A 15,482-nucleotide genomic window follows, 5' to 3' on the forward strand; every position below is an offset into this window, starting at 1 on the left:
AAACAGCTAAAAAATTTAGTAGAATAAATTGAAAAGAGACAGTCTTTCAATTTTTTTTGGAGAGAGAGACGGTTTATGAGAAAAGTTAGGCTAATTAAATGTGTTATAGTTATTAATTGAGGAAAGAAGAAAAAAAAAATCAATTTTCAAAATAAAGAGTCATTAATGAGATTTGAAAAAATCCACTAAAATGGTGCATTAATCACCCCTTATCCTGTGCAATCTTGCACACGTTAGAAAAACCCTTTTAAAAATATGAAAAGTAGGAAAAGGGATAATATAACGAGGAAAGGAGCAGTATTATTTTTTTTTTAAAACAAACTAAAAGGAGCAGTATTTTAAACACTGATTATCGACTTTTTAAATCTATCAATTCGTGCAACACCTGCACTGCACCCATCTTGAGAAAAGAAGAAAGAAGCAATTATGATACCGTTATCCGCGAGCAGCATCCAAGTCAACACATTAAAAAAAGTCTTCATGTATCATTGTTTCTTTTTATAACGATTTAAAAATGGGTTATATTAACCGATATTCTTAGGATAATGGTTAAAGAAACTAAAAAAAGAAAGTTTTAAGTTGAAAATATTAATTTTTAAACTTTTGAAAAGTTGAATGCACAAGTTTCAATGCGAGATTATTATATCTGCTTCCTTAACTATTGCCCTAAGGGTACTGGTTAGCATTTCCCTTTAAAAATAAAACAAGCAATACTCACTACCTTCTATAATAAGCGTGTCCTTTGTTCTAAAATAAAAAATGGGTATTGTTAACGAGTGCTCTCGAGACACTCTCTAAGGATCCCCAATTTAGTAATTACTATTCCTTTAAAAAGTCAACAATTGCAATTTTCAATGGATTGATTACCCAACTTTTCATAAAAAATTTACTATTTAATGTGTTTAAAGAGTGTCCTGGAGGCACTCGTTAACATTTCCCATAAAAAATTATTGTTCCAAAATAGTACTCATTGATCTTTTTTTTTACTCCATTTCACTTTTCAATACAATATTAATTACTTTTATTAAATTATAGCTCTAATTAATAGTAATTTCATCACTCTCAATTCAATATATTTCATTTTACATTTATGACAGTGAAGAATGCATCAATACTTAACAAAAACACTTAAAATCATTTTTTCTCTCATTCATTTATATATTTTGCTTAAGGTGTGTGAAATGTGCAAATGATTCACTTAATCTTAGACGGAGGGAGTAAGTTTTATGTAAAAAAGTTACTTTTTAAAGTTTCAATGCATTGAAATACGTATCATTTTTAAGACAAAGTTTATTTTTTAGACTTTTTAACAAGTGTCTTGAATGCATTTGCTAGCATTTCCCTTCTTTTTATTATTTTGTCAAAAGATAATTTTTTTATACAAATATTTGGGGAAATCTTAAAATTTTATCCTTTTAATACATACTTACTTTTTAATTAATTTTTTTAATTCTTTAACTTGGAGAGATATGTACGGTGAGCATTGAAGTAAGTAAGGAGTATTTGTGAAATGGAATTGAAAAGAAGAAGAAAAGCACATGAAATGAAAGTGAGTTGAGTAATTTTTATTGGGGGTGCACTTACTTTCAGTCTAAAGTCATTTGTCCTCTCTCTAGTTAGAATCACAAAAGGACAAAGATTGGGTTTTCTTGATATGGCAAAAGCTAAACCTTAAAGGGACCATTTTATTTTTTCCAACTTGTTCATTTTTCTAGTCTCTAGACCAATTCACCACAAACACTCCAACTCTCAAACTCATCTCATCTCATTCATTCCTCTCTACCAAGTTGCTCTTGTGGTTGGTTTCACTTTATTTTCATTATTATTAATAAATTAACTTTTTGGGAGTCTGAAAAATGAAATCTTGATATATATATATATATATATATGTTTTTCTGACTCAGTCTGGTGAAGCGGGTCCTACAATCCTCCCACTTGCACTTGCTGTCTTCCTCCTCTCCTCTCCTCTCCTCTCCTCTCCTCCTTATTATGTTGTCTGTCTCTCTCTCCTTAAACTCTCTTCTTGTCTCTCCCATTTTTGTCATTCTTTCTTCTCTTCTTTCCATTTAAAGATCCATTCTTTCTATATATAGCTATCTCCTAACTCATTCATTTTTATTCTATGGTCAACCATCCTTGTTCATTCCCAAACGTGTAAAGTTTGTTCCTTTAAAACCTTTTCTATTTGATTTCATTGCTTTGGTTTCTGGGTTTAGGGAAAGGAGTTTTCTACTGTACTGTTGATTCATGCTTGGTCTAACTACACTATGGAGAGGTTTACACTTCTTTAACATTCAGTACTGTAATAATAAGGTGAAAAGTTATGAAGAACATTCTTAAGAAGCTTCATATAATGTCTAATAATCAATCAGAAGATGCACAAGCTGAAAGGAGTAACAAGTCCAATGATGGTTCATCTTCATCTCCTACTACCAGAAACAAGCTTTCAAATTGGTTGCATTCAGTTTCTTCTAATAGGAAGCAGAGTCCTGGCAGTCCTCCATCAGGAGAAAGAGTGGAGGAGCTATCTGATTCACTCACCTTTGGTGGTGGTGGTGGTGGTTTGGATATGGTGGTTTCTGATTCAACCAAGCGTGATTCGGGGTCCAGCAGTTCAAGGGATCCTGAAGTGGAAGAAGAATATCAAATTCAGCTTGCTTTAGAGCTGAGTGCAAAGGAGGATCCCGAGGCTGTACAGATTGAAGCTGTTAAGCAAATCAGTTTGGGATCTTGTCACCCTGATAATACACCAGCTGAAGTTGTCGCATACCGATACTGGGTAAGTCAAAGTTAATTTATTAGTCTGTTGACTTACAAGGTTGAAATGTTGAATGAAGTCATATTGTTATGCTTGTGATGTGATGGTGGAACCACAACAAAAGGATTATTATTGTGCACACACTGTTACAAATAGTACAAGGCATACATTATTTTGAAAAGAACCATTACAGAGATGGTGCTTCATTTGCATAGTTTGAATCATGGAGTGGGGTGGATGAAATGTAGGGACTACTTTAGATGCAATTTGTGATAGAAAAGTATTACTCAAGCCTAAGGAAAAACATTACAGCACAACTATAGAATCTGCAATGTTGTACATGATTGTTAAGTGATATAGAGCTAATAAGAAATCAATGTCAATATTGCAAGATAAAAATGTTATGATGGATAAGTGGACACACAAAGCATGATATAATTAGGATTAAAAGCATTAGAGACAAAGTTGTGGTAGAACTTATTTGAAAAATATGGCGGGCTTTCGCCTTAGATGGTTTCTTGATCTGTGGTGAATCCTTGTAGAAGTGTTAGACCAAATGGAGCTGACTTACCTAGTATGAGAGGATTTTGTTATTATGTTTTAAATTTTATGTCTTTGTAAATCTCCTTAAATGTAGTTTTACATCAACGGTTTGTGTAAGATTTTCTGACTGCTTTGATAAAATGACTAGTATCATTTTTATTCTTCAGAAAATGAATCTCAGTTGTTCATCTTTGAATTAGTCAGAAAACATATTTAACTTCTGATCTTCAATTGTTTGGTCATACATATTGTTAGACTATGATGGGGCTAGCTATGCTTTGTTGGACTGGTTTCCTCAAATTCTATAGTTTTTATGATTATTACTTAAAATGGCCTTTTACCTTGAGATATTTGGTTATGAGACTGTCATCTTGGCTTTCCCCTTCATGTAAATACCACAACAACAATCAAAAACTTTTCTCACTAGATGATGCCGGCTACATAGATCAAACGATGTCATAATGTTTGTCATGAATCAACACATTTATAGGTGTGCTTAAAAGTTTCTAAGCAGAAGTGATGCTCTTATTGAAGAGTTTCGGAATAAAATGACTTGTTTATGTAACTTGGTCACTTAGTTCTAGATTGTCCCACTTTATATTATTTTTCTAACTAATCTCATATCATAGACTTATACATGCTTCACAGAATTACAATGCTCTTGGGTATGATGACAAGATCTCAGATGGTTTCTATGATCTGTATGGTGTCCTAACTGATTCAACCTCGACAAGAATGCCTTCTCTTATAGATCTGCAAGGAACACCAACTGCAAATGATGTGAAATGGGAAGCAGTCTTGGTCAACAGGGTAGCTGATTCCAATTTGTTGAAACTTGAGCAAAAGGCCATGGGGTTTGCAGTGAAATCAAGAGAAGATTTTGAAATAGTTGTAGATAGAAATTTGGTGCACAAGCTTGCAATACTTGTGGCTGAATATATGGGTGGATCAGTTGAAGATCCTGAAAGTATGTCAAGAGCATGGAGGAGTCTTAGTTACAGTCTAAAAGCAACCCTCGGTAGCATGGTTTTGCCACTTGGGTCACTGACCATTGGATTGGCTCGGCATCGTGCATTGTTATTTAAGGTACCTGTCCTGTCATTTTGTTTTCTATCGTGTAACTTTTATTTAGAATTATCCCATCCACTGGTTGATGTATATCAAGAGAATTGGCAATCAGGAGCATTTTTTTTTCTTTAGAAAAACTTCCATGATTCTTGTAATAACATTAAATTTCTCTGTATGTAGGTGTTAGCTGATAGTTTGGGCATCCCTTGTCGGTTGGTGAAAGGAATGCAATATACAGGTTCTGATGATGTGGCAATGAACTTTGTCAAGATTGACGAGGGAAGGTAAGTTTGTTAAATTTGTATTTTGGCGGTATAGGCATAACTATTTTATATACATTTACCGAAGCAAAAAATTTATGCACATATCAATAGCTTTACCTGTTATTATGTATATATCAGTTATGATTTATCTGAATTTCAGGGAGTACATTGTTGACCTCATGGCAGCTCCTGGAACTCTTATTCCATCTGATGCAGCTGGGTCACATATTGAGTATGATGATTCTTCTTTTGTAGCGAGTCCCTCATCAAGAGATCTTGATTCATCTCACATTACATCGTTCAGCAGCGGGGTTGGAAGTTCATCTGAAGAAACTTCAGACTTTAGGACTTTTGAAAAAGGAAACAGGTATAAACATTTTGCCGATGCAGGGAAGGAATCTGATGTAAGCAGCAGGCCCCCTACTTGCAAAGAAGAATTAAAAAAACCGTTAAATGAATTCAAAAATATCCCTAACGTAGAAAAGATTAAGGCGAGGGAATCTGTTAGCAGACCTAATAATTATCCATACATGCATGGAAGATCTCCTTCTTGGACAGAAGGGATCAGTTCCCCAGAAGCCCATAGAATGAAAGTCAAAGATGTTTCCCAATATATGATTGATGTTACCAAGGAGAACCCTAAGTTGGCTCAAAAGCTTCACAATGTCCTGCTCGAAAGTGGCGTTGTTGCTCCTCCAAACTTGTTTTCTGAAATTTATCATGAGCAGTTAGGTTCTCAAAATGAGGCCAATTCTCCAACTGAAGAAGATGAATATAAACACCGAAGTGCACAGAAAGAAGCTAAGGAGGATAGTGATAATCTAGCTCCTCGATTTTTGCCTCCGTTGCCTCCCCACATAATTCATCCCAAAGCAAGTCCTAGCAATCAGCTGGAACATTCCAAGCCTGTAGAAGGTTTGGGAATTGGTCTTTCTCTTGATTCTAGGGAAGCTGCTGTACAGCACACATATTCTGACGCAGAAGCGACACTGGTAAAATATGGGAAAAATGTACCCGTTGCTGCTGCAGCAGCTGCTGCGGCTGCGGTTGTTGCATCTTCTATGGTAGTTGCTGTGGCAAAGTCAAGCACCGACTCAAGTTTTGAGATTCCTGTAGCGGCAGCTGCTACTGCTACTGCTGCAGCTGTTGTAGCAACCACTGCTGCTGTCAGTAAACAGTATGAGCTGGGGAATCGAAGTGATGGAGATGCAGAGGGTTCTGGTAATGAACCAAAAGGCAGTGGTGATGGTGAGAATAATGCTTTAGGAGCAAACTCAGAAGGTGGGGAAAAATCTGATAGATCAGTCAGTAACGATAGTACAAAATCTGATTTGGCATTAGATGATGTTGCTGAGTATGACATTCCATGGGAAGAAATCACGATGGGCGAGCGAATCGGACTCGGTATGAACGTTGCATTTCTATACAAATTGTATACATTATATGTTAGATGGTGCTACTTTGTATATGACCACTTGTTTTATATTCAATTTATGTAGAAAAATTTATCGAAACTGTGTTGTATATTTTGTGTGCAGGATCATATGGAGAAGTGTATCGTGGTGAATGGCATGGAACTGTGAGTTTTTTTACTTCATAAACCTAATCAGTCGTGATATTTATCATCTTGCATATGATGTGCTTGTGTATCTTTCTTTTATTTATTTATTTAGTTTCTTTGTGAAATGTGGAAAGCCTTCACCACTGCAATTGCACCTATGTTCATGCAAGTATGCAAAATATTATAAAATGTACTTTCTATCCTGAATGTGTTCCAATTATTCTTACAATTGAAGCTCATTTTAGCCTGCACAAAATATTCATCAATTTTATTCTCATATTTACTGCCACTTTAGTTAACCACATCTCGTTTATTTCCCTTTTCGGCACTTTTATGCGTAATTTCATATTACGCTGTAAATAACGGATTTTAATATATATCTAAAGCATGTTTCGGCTCTTTGATTTCTAGGAAGTTGCTGTAAAGAGGTTTCTACTTCAAGATATCTCTGGTGAATCACTTGAAGAATTCAAAAGTGAGGTACAAGCCACCTCAACTTCCCCACAGTTTCTTCTTTTGCAATTTTTACTTGTGTTGATTCCATTGAGAACAAAAATTAGAGCCAGGTAAGATTATCAATGTAAGCTTTTACCTTTTTGTAAGATAGTAGTGCTTATTTAATTTATAATGTAAATTGCAATAGGTCCAAATAATGAGAAGACTGAGGCATCCAAATGTTGTTCTCTTCATGGGAGCTATAACTAGACCTCCAAATCTTTCAATTGTTACTGAATTTCTTCCTAGGTAATTTGCAATCCTTCATTTGCAGATTCTGGAAGTTTATATTTGCTAGCATGTGCTAAACGGTGATTTAATGAAATAGAAAAATTGTTATGAATTTCTTGCTATAAACTTATTGAAAATGAACCATTTACATGCTCTTGATTGTACCCCAACTGTTTACTGATGCTTACTTGATTAATAAAAAAAATCGGAGGTATTTACTACTCCCTCCATCCCTGTATGTAAGCACCCTTTGCATTTTTTACATTTCTTAAGAAATTTTTTAGTGCAATTAATGTGTCTATTTTGTATGTTAATATTACCAACTTGTCCTTTGTTTGTATGCGTATTAAATTTGACTTTTCATATTTCAAGACAAGTTAGTAGTATTAATTAGGGGTATGTTTAGGAAAATAATAATAAATGCATCTAGTAATTTATAAAGGGGTTTATATTTCAAGACAAATTTTTAGTCAAAAGGATGCTTAGATATAGGGATGGAGAGAGTATTTTACTTTATTGGTAAATTGGTGGAGAACATTTTGCATTATATCTGACTCTATGAATACTGAGATGTAGATAATCATGTTTTGCAGAGGGAGTTTATATAGATTAATTCACCGACCTAACAATCAATTAGACGAACGAAGGCGGTTGAGGATGGCCCTGGATGCTGTAGGAATTTTGTTGTCTTTAAATCACCAAATTATTGCTATAACAATAATAATAATAATAATAACAAAGGGAATTCTATTTTGACTATCCAGGCTCGAGGAATGAATTATTTGCATAACAGCACTCCAGTGATAGTGCATCGTGATTTAAAGTCCCCAAATCTTCTTGTTGACAAAAATTGGGTTGTAAAGGTGATCAGTCAATTGAATCTTGTGGTTAACTAATGTTCCTTGATAGCATATATGCATACTGATTATACTATTTGACTTTTCATGTATGTGGTATGACTTTTCAATGTTGAATAGGTATGCGATTTTGGCTTATCTCGAATGAAGTACAGTACGTTCCTTTCTTCTAGATCAACTGCAGGAACAGTAAGCTATCATAATTTTTATTTTCTTATTAATCAGTTCATTCTTTATATCCTCTTTAATGAATGTTCATGGTGTTACATATTAAACAACAATATATATACACAATCTTGACACTTGCCATAATATATTTTTCAGGCTGAGTGGATGGCTCCAGAAGTGTTGAGAAACGAACTTTCAGATGAAAAGTAAGATTGTTATTCTCGGTATTTATTATTATATTGCTATAAAATGAATGAATGATTAAAACATTATCGGATTCATTTTGTAGGTGTGATGTTTTTAGCTATGGGGTCATATTATGGGAGCTCTTTACTATGCGGCAACCCTGGGGAGGAATGAATCCAATGCAAGTTGTTGGTGCTGTTGGTTTCCAGCATCGCCGTCTGGACATTCCAGATGATGTGGACACTGCCATTGCAAATATTATTAGACAGTGTTGGCAGACGTAAGTGTGATCATTTTTCATCATTTTATTTTATTTCTCTTCCGTTTTGAACTAATTTATGATTCAAATAGGTGCAGAATATTTTAATATTTATATGGTGTATGTAATGTAATTACCATGTCCTGTGAAAGTATTTCTTTCTACAATAAAATGTGAGTATGTGACTCAATATGCTATTTTTTGCATTATAGCGATCCAAAGTTGAGACCTACTTTTGCTGAAATAATGGCGTTATTGAAGCCATTGCAGAAGCCAATTACTGGTTCTCAAGCGCATAGAGCAAGTGTTCATGCTCACTCATCACGATCTGCTGAAGATCCTGCTGCAGCATAGGAGACAATTATACAGCTAACAAAACTTTTTCATTTTTCTGCTTAAAAAGTGAGGGCAATTTGTAAATTATTTTCCATTACTGATTGGTTCAAGACCATATCAGCTAAGGTTCATTCTTATTCAAGGTTTTCGTGCCTGTTTTTTTCTCTTTTTTTTCCCTTTCTCTTTTGTAGTCTACAACGCAGCCATTCTTAGGGTGTTCCAATCTGTTGTACAAAATTCTTTGGCAAAAATGTTGTAATCAACATTTATATTTTCTTATCCATAAATAGTTATGAAAAGTTGCAGTTGTAACTTCAACAGAAGAAAGGATTAAATGTAAGTGAAAATTGCTTGCTGATGTATTTAGTGACCTTGTAAATTCAGTGTTCAATTTTCTGTGAAGGAAGAATATTCTTTCTTCATGTGTTTGGAAACTACCAAGTTTCTGCCGAGTTGGCCATTCTGTTGCGCTTTATTTATTTCGTTTAGTTTTTGTATTCATTTGTTTTATGACATATTATGTATGGGGAGAATGTAACACTGGTGATACATGAATGAATGATATCCAGTTTTTCCTTCTTTTTTCTAAAGTTTTGCGATATTTTATTTGCTTTTGATCAGCGGAGACGGTTTTGACAGTGTCTAATGTTAACAACCTAACCTTCCTGGTAGAGATATTAGATAGATTTCGTAATCTTTTGAACCTCTTATTATTCATATTTGTAGTTTGAAGAGAAATGTGTTCTACTTCCATTTAGATCTTCTCTTGCCTTCTGCCTCCATAGTAGAAAAATACAAGAGTGAGAGGACACTAAGCTAGTATTTGGATTCACGCTTTCCACATGGTTCTCACGTCCTGAGACACTTTGGACATGAAAATTCTCAAGCTGTAAATAGTAGCTTGTGGGTGGCCGCATATTTATGCAAAATTTGGCTGTGTTTCCAGACGGAGGCTAAGAATGAAGAAAGGATGAAATGATAGAGATTAAGAGGTGAATTTGGACAGACAATGATTGGAGAGGATCTGGGTCCATCCTACTTTCAACTAGAAAAACATGAAATCAACTTTGTAATTTATGTGTCCCGTAAGCGAGCCAAATGGTAAAAGACTGCAGCCTGCAGGGACATTTGATATGCTGAACCGTGGGCTTGAACCCGCGATACACTTTTTCTCTGCACACTGTGTGTGAGTTTCATCATTAACTTTGTAATCTATGTATAGTAAGTTAGTAACAGCTAATGTTGTTGAATTGGATCAACTTTGACATGTGCAACAAAAGGCTAAGATAGAAGTGGAGCCAATTAGTTGATGCCCTCAAAATAAGGATAAGGTGGGGACTGCAGCCAATAACTTGTAAGATATTTCCTTTTGCCCTTTTGTATCCAAATCAAACTTATTATCATTATTATCCTAAACATGGCCACTATCTTTGGTTCCTCATCAATTTTCTTACTCCCCAATACCAGAACCAGTCATCACATCACTTCTTCATCAGCAACTCCTCCACCACAACAACCGCAACCCTCAGGTCCATCATCTCCACAGTCAACAACAAATTTGAATGAAGATCAGTCAGTGCAAGTCTCTGCCAAAGCACAGCAACAGATTCCTATTAAACCAGTTGTTTCATCAACTAAGGTTGATTCCACAGACTGGATTGCCACTTCCTTGACCAGACGGTTTGGCCTTGGAGCTGGTCTTGCATGGGTTGGTTTTCTTGCATTTGGTGTTGTCTCGGAACAAATTAAAACTCGCCTTGAGGTTTCGCAGCAAGAGTCTAACACAAGGTTTCTCACTGTTACATTTTTTTTTTCTATGTCATGCTACATTTGTCAAAATCATATATGAATGGTTAAATATTAGTTAGCTCTTTTAGTGATGACTAATAATGATATTTTTGTATTCATAGGAATGTTGAGGAGGAGAAAGAGGTGATTCTGCCAAATGGCATAAGGTTAATTATTTCACACAGTATGATTAGAAGATTTGAAAATTACATACAAATATTGTGTGAATCATTTTTGTGATAATATGTACAGGTACTATGAATTGAAAATTGGTGGTGGTGATATGCCAAGGCGAGGTGATTTGGTTGTGATTGATATAATGGGAAAGGTAGAAAGCACAGGAGAAGTGTTTGTGAACACATTTGAAGGAGACAAGAAAGCATTGGCTCTAGTTATGGGGTCAAGGCCATATAGTAAGGGTGTGTGTGAAGGGATTGAATATGTAATAAAAAGTATGAAGGCAGGAGGGAAGAGGAAAGTTATTGTGCCTCCTGAATTGGGATTTAGAGAGAATGGTGCTGATTTAGGGTCTGGTGTGGAAATTCCTCCACTTGCAACACTTGAATACGTTGTACAGGTTGATAAAGTGTCCATTGCACCTGCTTGATGATTTTGATTAAATGTAAGCATGCACACTAGAGTGCTTTGGATTTATCATATAATAATAATAAAATACTCATTTCTTATTTATTTCATCATTTTGTATGGATTAAATATAGGATTTAAAGCATATCCAATTAAAATCAACAATTGTATACTGCTCATGTCTTAAAATCAACTAGTATTATTATATATTGCTCCTACATGACATGATTAGACAAGAAATCAACTTGTTGGTTCTTAAATACTTATCTCCTTGCCCATTCCTGGAAGGCTGCAGCTAATTTTACAAACAAGAAAAATAGCCCAGTGATTGAACAAATTTAAAAATCCTCAAATTCCATAATTACCGATGAACCTCTTCTTCAAAATATTGGGTTACTTATAGATAATATACCTTTCTTTCTATTGTGAAGTCACCAAAAATATTTAACCATTTATTCTATATACCATAATAAGAGGAATTGGTGTGGCAAAGCGGAAGATATCGACTTGTTGGGATCTCCAGTCACGACTGAGATTATTCGATTGTGCAAAATTGATTTTAAAATCAATGACGGAGATTGACTACAACATTAAACTGCGTGTTTTTTTACAATAAAGAATCCGGATCTGAATATTAATGGGTTTCTTGATGATATATTTTTCTTATTGCAACCAAAATATTCGATCAAAATAGTTCACGTTGCACCAAAACTTTTAATTGAAACTATGTCCCGATATTCGATATGTGTCATGTCTAATACCGATACTTGTAATTACATTAAATTATGTCATTTTTTTTTTTTTAAGATTTATCGGTATCGGTATCAATGTGTCCATGTTAGTGTTGTGTTCGACGTTTGTGTCTGTGTCCGTGTTCATAAATTCTTGCAAATGTGGAATGTGACTTGAAAGGACACATCAATGTTTAACGCCGCACATCTATCTGTTTAACGGTCAAATTTAATAGAGGAGTTAATTTGATATAGGTTAAACACATTGAGGAACTATTTTAGTGTTTCAGATTCTTTTGATCGGGAATAGGATTAAAGGGTACTTCAAATCCTTCCTTGTGGGTGACATTTCAATCCTACTTCAAGGCTACAACATCTATATGACAGATTCCGCCCGTTGAGTGAAAATACTTCAAATTATTTTGATCTGGAATATAAGATTAAAGGGCTGTCCCTACTTTTATGCGGGGATACATAATTAAGTGCTTGTTTGGTAAGTTGAAATCAATCAATGTCGTAATATCAAACATACATTAAACATCATTCTATTGCATTTTTTTTTTTTAGGTTTAATTGCACTTTTGGACCTCTATCTTTCCAAAAGTTGCGGTTATGGACCCCTAACTAATTTAAATACAAAACAGCCCCTTATGTTTTGATTCTTTGGCAGTTTTGGACCCCCAGTCCATTGTTGACTCGGTCAACGCTGACGTGGCACCCTAAGTGAGGTGCCACGTGTCAATATTTTTTTTTTTTTTTGCCTTGGGGGTCCAAAACTGCCAAAGAATCAAAACATAGGGGGCTGTTTTGTATTTAAATTAGTTAGGGGTCCATAACCGCAACTTTTAAAAAGATAGGGGTCCAAAAGTGCAATTAAGCCTTTTTTTTATAATGGTGGAGTGCATAATCAAGTAATCAAACGAGGCGAGCTACCCCATGAACAATTATCAGAAATAAACTAAGTAAATAAAAATGTTATGTATCAAGACTCCTTCAAAGGTTATAACGAGCATCCTTTATTAAACAACAACTCAGCATTTTAAGATATTAATTAGCTATAGAAGTTTTTCTATCTAAAAGATGGATAAGGTTGAAGGAAAATACTGGGAGTTGATTTTGGGCTTGTTATATCAACAATAATTTAGAGTTTATTTAAATACTACTTAACTTTAAAAAAAGCTCTAACCCATTTGAATTCCCAATGATGTTATTATTTTTGAGGTCGGAGAAGGCATCATGGCTAAAAAAAAAAGTATTTACATATTGTCCATCAACAAGATCCTATCCTTCCCTCAAAAAAAATAAAAAATCCCATCCTTGATCGTGGAAGTTGAAGCTACGCTCTTGCAGGGCATGGGTTAGATCATTATCATCTGGATCAACCTATGTTGGTTATTTTTTACTCTTTTTATAATGATTCCAAATGCTCTCTCGGACCGTAATTAAAAGACACTATAAAAATTTGTTTGGTTTTTTTTGGTGTTAACCCTCCTGTTTTTAAAGAAGAGAATCTTAGTAATGAGGAGTTTTATTGAGAGATAAGTGAAATTTAATAAAAAAAAAAAAAGTTTGTATGAAAATATAAGGTTCTATACAAATTTCTATATGCATTTATTATTCATTTTCCAAATATATCACTTACTAATACTACCAATCTATTTCGGTATATGAAAATTAATATTAAATATATTTATACAGAAAATAATTTAGTAATAATCATATATATATATATATATATATATATATATATATATATATATATATATATATATATTAAACAAGTTTATTACTCAAATATTTTTAATACTAGTGAATTTTGTTAAAAGTTTGTATTTGCATGTTAAATTAATTAATACTTCTAATTGGTTTGATAAACTGTGACAAATTCTCTTGTATATCCAATATTTTTGAATGTACCGGTAACCTTACTCTTTAAATTAATAGTTAAATAAGTTGTTTTTTTGAATTTTTTTTTTTTATCATTTATAATTATAATAACTAAATCTTATTCATCAAAAGTGTCAACGAAATCAAATTAATATTTTTTAAATTTTTATCATCCATAATTGAGAACATTGATGTTTTTTTCTTATGAAATGATGTTCTATAAAATAAAAATGTTGATAAATATTTATTTATTTCACAAAAAATAATCGTTAATTTATAAAATTATGAAACAATAGTATCGGTACACCTCACTTTGTAATAGTACAGTATAAGTTTTTTTTGGTTACAGAGAGGCTAACATAAGTAGAGAAACAGAAAACAGAAACAAAAGAAAAAAAACCAAAACAATCAGCTAACTCCTAATAAAGACAGTGCCTATAGCATCAGCTCTAAGCAGAGGGAGGAGGTCAGCTGGCGGTGATTGGTGGACGACAAGATGAACATCTGAATTAGCACCCAACTTGGCAAAGAAATCCGCACATTGGTTCCCCTCTCTTAATGTGTGATGGAGAGTGATATTTCGAACACTAAGCAAATCCTTTATGTTCTGAATGAGGACGGCGTAGGTGTGATATCTCGGAGTGTCATTCATAATAAGATTAACTGCAAGAAGTGAATCCGAGTAGCACATGACGTCATTCATATTCGAATCAATAACCATATGCAAACTTTGGTGAATTGCGGTTAGCTCGGCTTGCAATATGTCCGTCGAATTCGGGATGAAACCGGAAAAACCTGAGATGAACAAGCCTGCACTATTACGGAGAATACCACCGTAACCGGTGCGTGAGGGAGTGCCTAAGCAGCTGCCATCCACATTAAGAATATGGTCATGGTGATTTCTGTTGTTCCATTTCACGAAACGGTCAGAATGGTTCACATTTTCCTCGCTATCAAAGGCAGACTTGATATATGTAGCTGCTGAAACGATATTGTTGCACAACCGAAAAAGAGACATTGTTTCATTATTAAGGCACATTAAGTTACGGTGTCTCCAAGCCCACCAAAGACCACCGAAAAAGATATCTGGGAGGGAGCTGGACATACCGATCTTGAACCAATCATGAGCTGATGTAGCTGTGAAGAAATCATTACCTGTAAACCCGATTTTCTGCCATATGCTTCTAGAAAAATGACAGTCCCTGACACAGTGCAGGAAGGTTTCATCTTCTTCTCCGCATCGAGCACAGGTGGGAGATGGCGCTATGTTTCTACGGTGGAGCAAGGAAAGAGTTGGTACAACATTTTGACAAGCGAGCCAGATGAGAAACTTGTACTTTTCCGGAACCTGCAAATTCCAAATCCAAGACCAAGAGGGGTGAGGGATGATATCAGTTGCCGGGACTCTGAAGGTGAGAAGCCAATGGAAGCCGCTTTTTGTAGAATAAGTACCATTTTTGTTTTGAGACCAAATTAACGCATCCTCAATGTTGTCATTAAAGTGGATGTGAAAATTGTTGATGTGATTCTCTACCGCTAATGGGAGGTTGGTGTAGAACCTGAGTACGGCTACCAGAAGTGGAAAGAACATCTTTAACAGATAGATGGAGGTCATGAATATCAATAACTGGTACATAGTTACCAATAGGGCCGAGAGAGCTCCAATTGCTGAACCAAAAGGAAGAGGAACCCGAACCAATACGCCAAGTGTACCCATCCTTGAGAACATTTTTTGCGCGAATAGTACGGTAGAAGTTCCCTTATAA

At 34.6% G+C, this 15,482-nt stretch overlaps 3 protein-coding genes across 5 annotated transcripts; 2 read left to right on the forward strand and 1 right to left on the reverse strand.

Moving 5' to 3' along the window:
• Positions 1–1,728: 1,728 nt before the first annotated feature.
• On the forward strand, positions 1,729–9,162 carry LOC11408119 (probable serine/threonine-protein kinase SIS8). Of its 3 annotated transcripts, none has more exons than XM_003631041.4 (13): positions 1,737–2,779; positions 3,950–4,387; positions 4,550–4,653; positions 4,793–6,036; positions 6,171–6,211; positions 6,605–6,673; positions 6,837–6,937; positions 7,513–7,591; positions 7,684–7,782; positions 7,897–7,965; positions 8,101–8,150; positions 8,234–8,410; positions 8,602–9,162. In XM_003631041.4, the coding sequence occupies exons 1-13, from the start codon at positions 2,324–2,326 to the stop codon at positions 8,741–8,743; spliced, it is 3,069 nt and encodes a 1,022-aa protein (XP_003631089.3). In that variant the 5' UTR covers positions 1,737–2,323; the 3' UTR covers positions 8,744–9,162. The 3 variants fall into 3 exon arrangements, 2 of the variants coding, with proteins under 2 accessions (XP_003631089.3, XP_024629004.1); XM_024773236.2 differs by having other exon boundaries at positions 2,640–2,779; positions 3,931–4,387; XR_003007949.2 differs by lacking the exons at positions 7,513–7,591; positions 8,101–8,150; positions 8,234–8,410; positions 8,602–9,162 and having other exon boundaries at positions 1,729–2,779.
• A 930-nt stretch (positions 9,163–10,092) lies between these two features.
• Positions 10,093–11,203, forward strand: LOC11413701 (peptidyl-prolyl cis-trans isomerase FKBP17-2, chloroplastic). The gene is made up of 3 exons (XM_003631042.4): positions 10,093–10,513; positions 10,636–10,680; positions 10,766–11,203. The coding sequence occupies exons 1-3, from the start codon at positions 10,143–10,145 to the stop codon at positions 11,118–11,120; spliced, it is 771 nt and encodes a 256-aa protein (XP_003631090.1). The 5' UTR covers positions 10,093–10,142; the 3' UTR covers positions 11,121–11,203.
• A 2,925-nt stretch (positions 11,204–14,128) lies between these two features.
• On the reverse strand, positions 14,129–15,433 carry LOC112417459 (uncharacterized). Its single transcript, XM_024773168.1, has one exon. The coding sequence runs from the start codon at positions 15,431–15,433 to the stop codon at positions 14,129–14,131; it is 1,305 nt and encodes a 434-aa protein (XP_024628936.1).
• Between the last annotated feature and the right edge of the window lie 49 nt (positions 15,434–15,482).

The sequence above is a fragment of the Medicago truncatula genome, chromosome 8 (genome assembly GCF_003473485.1).
Source record: "Medicago truncatula cultivar Jemalong A17 chromosome 8, MtrunA17r5.0-ANR, whole genome shotgun sequence".
Lineage (NCBI taxonomy): Eukaryota > Viridiplantae > Streptophyta > Magnoliopsida > Fabales > Fabaceae > Medicago > Medicago truncatula.

Excerpts from the sequence above, each read along its gene's own strand:
- LOC11413701 (XM_003631042.4), top strand. The coding sequence starts at position 10,143 with ATGGCCACTATCTTTGGTTCCTCATCAATTTTCTTACTCCCCAATACC. Across the intron at positions 10,514-10,635 it reads CAGCAAGAGTCTAACACAAG|GAATGTTGAGGAGGAGAAAG; the intron begins GTTTCTCACTGT and ends TTGTATTCATAG. Across the intron at positions 10,681-10,765 it reads ATTCTGCCAAATGGCATAAG|GTACTATGAATTGAAAATTG; the intron begins GTTAATTATTTC and ends TAATATGTACAG.
- LOC11408119 (XM_003631041.4), top strand. The coding sequence starts at position 2,324 with ATGAAGAACATTCTTAAGAAGCTTCATATAATGTCTAATAATCAATCA. Across the intron at positions 4,654-4,792 it reads GTCAAGATTGACGAGGGAAG|GGAGTACATTGTTGACCTCA; the intron begins GTAAGTTTGTTA and ends TCTGAATTTCAG. Across the intron at positions 7,966-8,100 it reads CTAGATCAACTGCAGGAACA|GCTGAGTGGATGGCTCCAGA; the intron begins GTAAGCTATCAT and ends TATATTTTTCAG.
- LOC112417459 (XM_024773168.1), bottom strand. The coding sequence starts at position 15,433 with ATGGGTACACTTGGCGTATTGGTTCGGGTTCCTCTTCCTTTTGGTTCA.